Here is a 9988-nt window from a genome sequence, read left to right as displayed (position 1 = left end):
AAACAAAGATACTTCTAGAAACAATACAGAAAGAGCGCGACACGGAACGCCCTACTTTAGAATTAAAATTGAACACGAAGAAAGAAAGGACAGCTGCGTGCCCTCTCCCGTACTTTCTTTCTTCGTGTTCCTTTTTAAATCTAAAGTTTAAGTATGTATCTTCAAGTATGTATACCAACAAGCTCAACTCTTAACCGTTAACGCCCTTCGGTAGAGATTCGGCCTAAGAAGTGTACCGCGGTTCTATTTAAATCTACCGCCACTGCACCCCATATGGATGGGTAAATTTTAGTGCTAATGGGTCTACGCGGTCTACGCCGCCTATACGTTATAACGGGCGGTAGCTTGCGCCACCTAGCCTAAAAATGCATTTAAAAGAAGATTGTTTCCAGACAAGTACAAAATTATGCCCATTTTAGCAAACCACATTTCCAGCCGGGCCACACTGACACTGGTTGTGATTTTTTCTTTTTCAAAATGGCGGCCCACGCTGTCTTGCGCAGGATGAATGCCGTTTGGCCTGCAGAGTTCGTTTTTCTATGAAGTCAGTTGTAGTACGTATATGCGCACGTGCTAGTTGTCATTTAAAGCGAAGAAAAAGCGCTAGGTACGTTGTCGCTTCATACAGAACTACGAACCATAACCAAAAGACCCTAAACGTTTTATTGGGCCAGCTTTTGTTCCCGCCGCAGTTTGCCGGACCGGTCCTGTCAGATGATTATGATTTTTCCCCTCCGGGTTGTTTTGTGCATGCAAGCTCAAGATTTCCCTGTCAGAAAACGCTCGTAGTATCTCACAGATGGATTAAGCTCTTAATCTGTCGTTAACGAGAGTCTGCATGGCAGGGAATTCTTCGTGGCTGCTTTCAAATAGAGAAACAAAAAACCGAAAAATGTTTCATTGTGTAACGCACTCATATTTTTTTCTTCAAATTTTGAGGTTTAGTGCGCTGATGTATATTTTACCGCAAAGTGTTGGACGATGCAGAGCCGCGGGTAGTCGTTCGTCTTCGTTTTGTTGGACCCTGAATTCGAGCAGTCGCAGTGCGCAAACCCCACTTGTTACCAGCTTCTAAATGCTCCCATTGTTGTATAAGCTCATATTTCGCAACACTTTTTAGGCGACTGGTACAGAAAAAAAAATATAAATGTATATATATGAAAGATAACGACGGTCGTGAGCAACATACATAAAAACGTAGCGTTCACCACATCCCCGAACCCTTTAACCAGTATTTTGCGTTTCTGGCGTGACTACCGCGTGGTTGCGGAGACGATTCATTTGTGCAACGCATATGCCGAATTCACTAGAACGTAGAAAAACGCTTCTCGTCGCAGGGTGGTAATGAATGGTGCACTTTTCTTGTTGGAGTTTCGTGAAAATGTTCCCAAAGTGCGAGCTATGAAACCAAACTACATATGACATTATTCTGTGGCACTAGTATAGTACTTCCCACACATTGCTGATTTCGAAGGCTGGCTTCGAAGTTCCACTGCTATGGCGTGGACGGGTAAAACGCATGCAGCAGATAAACCTCATAAGTCGGTGGGGGCTACCATGGCACATTGATGCTGTTTTATCAATGACAGCTGGGAGATAAATTCCACCTTGCCTTTGCAAACCTACGTCGATGAGATTTCAGCGTGTGAGCACACCAGGGAAAGTTAACGTGCTTGCGGGCTGTGCCTCTATCTGTCCATCAGCTGAACCAGTAGCACTCTGCATTTGTTTGTTGTCTTCCTGTGTGGTGAGGTGCTTTTCTCCCTGGTCTTCAGGTTGAACAAAGATGCCCAAGCGGCCCCGCAAGTCCGAAACGGCCGTCCAGCGGGCCTCACCTCGAGTGGCCAAGCGCCAGACATCGGACATGAAGCCAGACGAGAACAGCAATGCGGTGCGGAAGTGCGAGAAGGCTAGCTGCGGCGAGGCACGGCCCAGCTGCTTTGCAAGGACTTCCAAAAGGTTGGTCCTAGAATCGCTAGCAAATCTGAGTGCCAGGACTGGGCAGAGACACCCCGAAAAGTATTCAGGAATACAATTAGTGAGATACATGTATTTTAAGGCCTGAATACAGATACACTGCAATCCACTTATAACGATACCACATATAAAAATGTCCTGCTTATAGCAATCAGTTTCTAGAGGTTTTAGACTAGAAACATATAAAGTCTAGTCCAGATACAACAATAATCGGTAATAACGATTGAATTTTTGGGTTTTTCTCATTATCGTTATAAGTAAATTTCACTGTATTGAGATGCAATTGCCCTTTATGTAATGGGATGCCCCAAGATACTCCTCCAGAAAAAGTATGGCAAGTGGGGAAAGCGTAATTCGTGGCGAATACAAACGGTAATTGATACTTGTGCTTCTCTTTTTGTACCATTTTATGCACCTCTCCTTTCCTCAAACTCTTTATCTGTTCAAAGTCATTGTACCTGATGCCGCTAAAAAAGCACTGTTGTCCCCGGTGAACGACATAGTTACTGGAGGCTAATGACTGCTCATCACGATTGGCAAAAGGCGTCTGCCTGAAATGAACCTTGCTGTCATCTCGTGCACTTCTGAGTCACCCAGAGTGGCGAGATTGGACAGCTGAGCCGGATCTGTTCAAAGTAAGGCACCCTAGTTCCCGTGGAACCTGTTGCAACATCAGAAGAAAAGAGGCTCCTCCCTCAAGTTCTGTACTGTCCATTATTGGTTGTTTTCTCTTCTTCGCTTGCCTCACTTTCCAGCATTTTCCCTGCTGAATAGGAAAGAGTGGAGAGCTTTTTGGCAGGAGCTTATTCTGTTATTCTTCACAGAGCATTCGCTCTGTTAATCTGGAAAGAATGAACAGCTTTGTAGGGAATTTATCATGTTATTCTTGCAAGTAACCTCCTCCAAACCACCATTGTCTTTTGTTTTTGTTTGCCTTTTAAATGTTTATGACTGTCATAAACCAGGTTATGGGGCAGGTTTATACTATAAATTCTAGAACACCCCACATTAAACAGATGGTTTTCAATTTATCGTAAAAACTACAACAAAGGTGCTGAGATACCTAAGTCTGCCAGTGTATTGCGATACAAGCGATACATTGTGTAAATGTGTTTTACCGCTGTGATACAAATACATTTTTCAAATGTATCTCGCTACAGAGATACAGATGCTCGAAAGTATCTCGATCGCGATACATTTGTATCGTGATACTGCTCAGTCCTGCAGAGTACCGGCATTCTTTTCCCCCATTGTATGGTGCCACCAAGATAGTCATTCGTCCAGTGACTCGTCGGTGCCGCAACCTTTATGCATGGAGCTGCACGGGCATCTGCGACAGTAACGGTTCTGAAGTGCGCCCTTTTGTGCTGTAGAGATGGGGTTAGGAAAGAGCGTTGGAGCGTCTAGTTGTTTTGTTGTGAACTATTTTAGCAGGCCGGAAGACAGAAAACACTTTGCATCTTACGTCAGACATGTCGGTGGTGACAGAAAAAGTCTCTAGATCGTGGGAAAGTAGCACCATTGCCTTTCCTGCCTGCTAGCCAGACACATACAGATGGCCAAACCTCGCTAATATTTTGGCTGACCAGTCTCGGTTGCCGTGGTAACCGCCACTTCAGTCCATTACAATCTTCGAAGCTTTGAAAGAATCGTTCTGGACCACTCGCGCCAAGATGGCTCTGGAGCATCATCGTACTGAAAACATTCTTCGCCAATATAAGCGTTTTTGGCACTGTGCATGCTATCGATGTATCAATCATGCTTTTCTCTACCAATCTCTTACAAAGATGTTGTTTTTCTTGCGGATTACAAGATAGGAAAATTATTTTTCGATGCCGCCAAGCATTGACGCCGGGTGTGACGGCAGTGCGAAGATGTGCCCTCTTTTCGCCGGTGCATAGATAACAAAATCTCGGTATTCAAGAAATGTCTTTATAAAGTAACCTGTCACCGGGAATTCGGATTGGCTTACCGAGAATGGAACGGTCAAGGAGAACCCGCTCGTTCCATGAACCAAAATGTCGACCCCACAGGGAGCTTGGTGCAACTTTCCCAGGGTCAGGTGACATCAGTGACAGCTGGCAGCTGGTAAAACTACAAGTAATGCTCCTGTAGAAGCCTGTAAACACCTCGGTGCGTCTTACATGTCGCAGATTTCTAACACTCCCAACAGCTCAGCATATGCTGCTGAAGTTGACAAAGCCACTGTTGAAAAGCAATGCGCCTACTACATTGTTACAAGGAGGAGTTTGTAATGTGGCAGCACTTACATTTTTAGGCCAAATGTTGATGCTATGTAAAAAGAGGAAGAAAAACAAGTCAGAAATGCTACTTGAATTGCAGTTCGCTTTGTCAGGTTCTTTTTCAGTGACAAGTAGTTTTGTTAAGATTGTGATTTTGTTGCAAACAATTCCTGCAATTTTTCATATGAAGGTGGTAGTCAGTTTTAGTGGAGTTGGAGAATATGTGCTTCTTTGTAATGTGATTTACACCCTGAAAGTAAAGAGGCATGTTTGTGGTGAAACATAGCATCAACGGACAAAGCAAACACTCTAACAAATGAATAACTTTTTGTTTGTCCTTATCCTGTTGACCACTTTGTTGACAAAACTTAAATCCAGTCAGCGTTTATACAAAATATATTGGTTCAGATGTCTCGAAATTAAGCAATTCCCTTTTTGTTCTACGGGAAGGACAAATTTTATGTAATTGAGGAAATATCGGCTTTTTCATTCCTCGTGGTTTTAGACTGCAGCGAGTATTCATGTTGTACCCGTGTTTTGAGGTTTCCCATATCGTTCATAGCGAATAAAAAGTAAGTTAAGCGGCCTCCATTGGTTGGGATTGTTTCAGATGTTGCGGTGATGGCTACACTTCAAGGTGGAACCATATTTCTTCCGAAGAGCACTTTTGCAACGAGTGCTTCGACTACTACTACCGGACGTAAGTTGTTCCTTTTGCCAGGCTTTCAAGTGTTCTTACAATCGGGGTCGCCGTAACTTGGCTTCAACATCCTTCTGTTAAGGGCCGTTCACATGTTTAATACTTTCCTGTCCTGTAGTGCGAATATGGTTGTGCTGAACAGTTCTTAGTTATGCATAGAAGCTCTGTGTAAAGTCAATTTCCCCATAATTATATTTTTACTGCATCAGTATCGTTATTATCTACATAATCTTGGATCCCTGAACCAGTGTCGCACACTTTCCGTCATTTATATTTGCTTTAGCGAAATTTTGCTATACTGTAAAAAAGGCTTCTAGAATAAAATGAGTTTTTCTTTAAAAACCTGCATTCTGCTTTATTTCACCTTATGATGTACCTCAATAGACACCACAATTCGTTAAAGCCAATTCAATGGCATGCAAGCGTCACGTGGCTTTTGGGAGGGACATAGCGACACACAGTGAGCATAATCATGTGACATATTCGCATCATTAGACTGGCCGAGGTGGCTCGTAGCATCCGCTGCAGTCCATCGTGAGAAGAAAAATGGTGCAGACGCCATACACTCATTAGAAGCTTGGGACTGCTTCGCTTTACAGTGGAGCATGGTTATTGGAAGCTTGTAACACTTACAGCGGCTACAATGTTGCCGCCTCGGTGGCTCCGAGGCGAGAGTGCCGGCCTATGGATCCCCATGTGGCGGGTTCGAATTCCGGCCGAGGTGCCCACAATCTGACGGAGGCTTATTGCAAAGAAGGCGCCGTGTAACCGAGCTTTCACTTGCATGTCAAAAGATCCCCAGGCGGTCGAAATTAATCCTCAGTTCTCCGCTGGGGCGTACCAGATGCCTGTCGTTGGTTTTGCACTTAAAACCCCCAAATTCGACTTTCTGATTTGGCTACAGTGTTGAACGGGATTGTGCAGTAAACAATACCACCGTCTCTTTATAAATTCTTGTTTTAGCGCCTCATGGTGTAGCTGTTCCGCAATGTACATTGCAGCACTAAGCCTGGCTATCAGGAGTACCTGCGGTGGCGACAACACTGGGGGCGCAATGCCCGGGTGGAGGCTTCCCTGCGCTACTTCATGGGGGACCAGATCTTGCCCTTCTGGGCGCAGTGCACGCGCTGCCACAAGTGGAGGCGCCTCCCAAAGGGCGACGACCTCACGCCGGAGGTCGTCGAGACCTTCACATGCAGCGACATACCTACCTACGACGACTCTGTGAGTTTCCTGTCCCCAGCTGGCGTTTATCTTCTTTTCAAGTGCAAGGTGCACAAAATATTGCTGAAAGGCATTCTGAATGTCAATTGATGTTTGTACAATGTGTGCATCTATGCTTTTATCAAGTTGAATAAACTTATTCCACGCGATGTGCTAAGACGTTGACCAAAGTCCTTTCTTGATCACAGATGTGGTCAACAATTTGTTCTGCCGTATGTTTCAAATCTGGTTAGGTAATAATTTCGATTAGAGATTGTAAAGTGGGGGAAGGGGAGGGGGTACATATATGTGCCAGCATTTATTTTTAACTAATTGACATCAAGAAGTCATACTTTAGGGCGGTGCATGTTATATCCCATCTTTATCAAAGCAGACACTCTACATACTGTCATCACATATCTGACTTTTTTGTTTTCTTATTTTGTCACACAGGAATCCAAAATCGAGGACTGCGACATACCTGAGGATCCCGTAAGTTGTGCCTCGATCGTTTTCAGCGCGGGGGAAATGAAGCATAAGAGCTGGTGACTGAGCTATACCTTCCTCATTCCAGCACTAGGCGAAGCCCTTGCCACAATACGTAGGATGTAACAGAGATATCTTTTCTCTCTTTTGTTATCTGAGACGCACTCTTACGCCATGCATTGTGTCCTACCCCTTTTGTCACCCTCGGTACCAAACGTCGAATTGTTCTCGTTATGCCAGGACGCCTCGGCCGCCATGCAACCGCTGTGGATCTGTACCTTGACCCAGCCGCCGTTCCTCATCTACTCGCCTGCCCAGCAGTTTCTGACGGACTATTACGCCGATGGAGTTGGGATCAGTCCGTCATTCATCAGTGCAGATGGTGCGTTTAGAACTGTGGCATCAGGACAGCAACCTTTTGATTGCCGTCTTGAAGCTGTAGTGTTTGTCCTCTGTTTCGAGTTGGTTGCATTGTAGCTTTACCCTTTGCTTGGTGTTACGGCTCGTGTGTTGTATCGCTGGAAGGTCTGTCATTACTCTTATGTGGAGCACAAGTTTGTCTGCTTTTTTGGCAGGGGTTGTGGGGACAGCAGAATTCCAAGCTCTGATTGGCACTGATTGAAGGATAGTGGATAGACCTCAAGGCAGCTTCCTTTGAGAAGCAGACGAACTTGTGCTCCGCATTTATCCGAAACATGTCTTACTGGAAGAACTTTCCTCCGTAGTAGACAGTGAGAGTACCGACATTTTGCTACATATGCACATTCATGGACAAAGGAAACTAGAATGTGCAGATGTGTTTGTTTCCCTCGTTGACATTGTGTTGATTTGGTTACCCAAGGAATTGTTTTAGCCAGTGGCGTTGCAACAGGGGGGGGCCAGGGGGCCCCAAGTACCAGGCGTCCCAGTCACGTAGGGGGGTGGCACCTCTCGCAGCACCCGGCACATCCCCTTTTCGTTTTAGTCGTTGGTTGCGTTCTTGGGAAGTGAAGGTGGAGGGGGGGGGGGGGTACAAAAGACATAAGGGCCCCGGGTGCCAGATGTTCATGCTACGCCACTGGTTTTAGCCGTTTAAGACTTCTGTGACTTTCTCTGAGGTGGAAATATAATCAATTATGAAAATATTACTTATGGTGTTGCATTGCTGAGTTGAAGCCACAATCGAGCATTTTTACTCTACACATAGCATACATGAACGAATGCTCATCTCATGCAGTAGAACATTGGAACTTGCTAGTCAAGATTGATTGATATCGCTCCTTATTGTTTATGTTTTTTTCAACAATTTATGAGATGAATCAATTGCTCCACCATTTAGCACCAGAGAAAATGGCAGCAAGACTGAGAAACGGACGCGAGACGAATGGTGATGACTGCTACATTAAACCAGGTATTTTTCATCTTCAATCTTTTCCCACTGATCTGTCTGTCTTATCACTGACATATAATGCTTACAGTATGGTAATGGATGTTCCTGTTCATAGATACATCCGGCAAAATTGAGTTGCCAGATGTATCTATGAACAGAGTTACAAAAGTCGGGAGTGATTGACCAAACTCCCGAGCTTCTGTATGGTTTTGTGGTCAGTATGGACCTAGAAGTAGCACCAAATTAAATTAGACCTTGTTCACCATCACGCAGTTCATGTCCTCCAAGGGAATGTCAGTGAAGTGAACTAGGCTTAGAGTAAAAAGTAGTGTGTGCATTTGGACGGAGATTAGAATACATTTTTTTATGCTGCAAAACACATTACTGTGTGTGACATTAACTTGAGCTTGGAGCCCGAGAAAGGAAATCTGATATGATAGAAAAAGAAAAAAGAAAGGGGAACAGACAATGCTTCTTTCTTCGGTACTTTAGATTTTCTTTTTCGTGCCCCAGTCTTGAGTTAGTGTAAATTTACATTGGCTCACCTGCGCACTAACTGTATTCACATTACAGTGCTTGTCGGTAATGTTTCTGCATAAAAACAGTTGCATCTTTTATGCCGTAATTTGCTACGCTGTTGGCGCTTCAAGTCTTGCGAGCTGCAGAATACACGCAAATTAATTGGTATGTTGTGGTATCGCTCTGATTGGCTGTCATGGATTGCTGTTCCTTGGTAGCGTGAAGTCACTCTTGTTGATGTACAGAGCAAGACACAATTAGTATAAAAAAGTGATTGCCGGTTTGCCTTAAAAAATTTTGGCTGCGACTATTTCGACGTTCACCGTCAAAATATCTAAAATATTATTTCGACATCTGTGACGTCACTTCCGTAAAACGTCAAGGTAATGGCTTTATTATATATTTACGTCCTCCGTCAATGCAATCGTCACAATGGTAGCCGTTTTGTGGTTTCATTGTTTAGTTTCTGATGGTTTTGTCGGTGTTCTGTTGACGGAGTGTTGCGTGCCTAAGAGGTTTCGGTCCTAGTTGGCAGTGCAAATAAATGTCTTACTAAGCGTGTGTGTGGCACTGGCTCAACAGCTGATTTTTCCGGCCATGACATGCCTGGCGGCAATGTTCTGAGCTTTCACACATCATTTGGCACACGTCTCGCATAAAATTTTGAATCTGTAACGAAGGCGAGCTGGATATGTCTTGCCTGCACGTAACAGATGTGAGCGCGTACGCTACGTGACACTGAGAAATTTGGCACGCTTTTTGTGCCTCCATATCGGCAAGGCCACGCTGGGTCATTATCTACTACCCTCGATATCTCGACCTAGAATGCCCGAGCGTCAAGCATTTGGGGTAAGTATAAATGCAACTCTTCTAGAAGTATAGAATAGCTTTCCGGTCATTCACGCGGCACTATATGGTGTTTGTCATTACGCCGCGCGTGTGTTAAAATTTGAAAATTCGCTGATGTCACGTACACGCCTACAGTGTCACACTGCGTGTGTCTGAAACCCTGGTGTGTGCCGTTGGGCGTCTTTCAGACCAGCTGTCTCGCCTGCTGCAGCCCTTCTACCGGCCCGGGGAACAGGGCAAGGCCCTCTGCTTCCATCCGGACATCATGGAGACCTACGAGATGGACGCTTTCCCGGAGTACGCTCGAGAGCAGGTGACGTGTTTGTGCATACGCGTGGACTAGGCACTCGCCTTTACGAGCTTGGCCACGAGATGCCAGACCAGTTGCCACCGCAAACCATGGGGACGTGCCCCAAAGCGACAGCGGGGTGCGTCGTTTTCGCACGAGTGAACCCTGAAATGTGGTAGAATGGCTCCTTTCTTATCTTCGAGATCCCTCGTCGATTCTGAGGCCCCGTATATTGTGTGTGTCCCCTCTGGGTGAAGTTTACATCATGTAGTCATGAAAAGGGTCGGTGTGAAGTTACCTGATTGTTTCCACAAAGCGTGTCCAGAAAGTATCCTGAAACACTCGAGTTAGAG

The 9988-nt window shown here is 45.0% G+C and overlaps 1 protein-coding gene across 1 annotated transcript in view; it reads left to right on the top strand.

Moving 5' to 3' along the window:
• The first annotated feature begins 457 nt into the window (after positions 1-457).
• Positions 458-9988, top strand: part of LOC8043606 (lysine-specific histone demethylase 1B) — a 32411-nt gene continuing 22880 nt past the window's right edge. The window contains exons 1-8 of the mRNA XM_029990121.3: positions 458-607; positions 1776-1959; positions 4831-4920; positions 5922-6144; positions 6577-6615; positions 6850-6991; positions 7928-7999; positions 9535-9659. Of these exons, the coding sequence (XP_029845981.2) occupies positions 1787-1959; positions 4831-4920; positions 5922-6144; positions 6577-6615; positions 6850-6991; positions 7928-7999; positions 9535-9659 (864 nt within the window). The 5' untranslated portion in view covers positions 458-607; positions 1776-1786. The remainder of the gene's footprint in view (positions 608-1775; positions 1960-4830; positions 4921-5921; positions 6145-6576; positions 6616-6849; positions 6992-7927; positions 8000-9534; positions 9660-9988) is intronic.

The sequence above is a fragment of the Ixodes scapularis genome, unplaced genomic scaffold (genome assembly GCF_016920785.2).
Source record: "Ixodes scapularis isolate PalLabHiFi unplaced genomic scaffold, ASM1692078v2 PGA_scaffold7__128_contigs__length_106722199, whole genome shotgun sequence".
NCBI classification, from domain to species: Eukaryota; Metazoa; Arthropoda; class Arachnida; order Ixodida; family Ixodidae; genus Ixodes; species Ixodes scapularis.
This window is presented reverse-complemented; position numbering and strand designations above follow the sequence as displayed.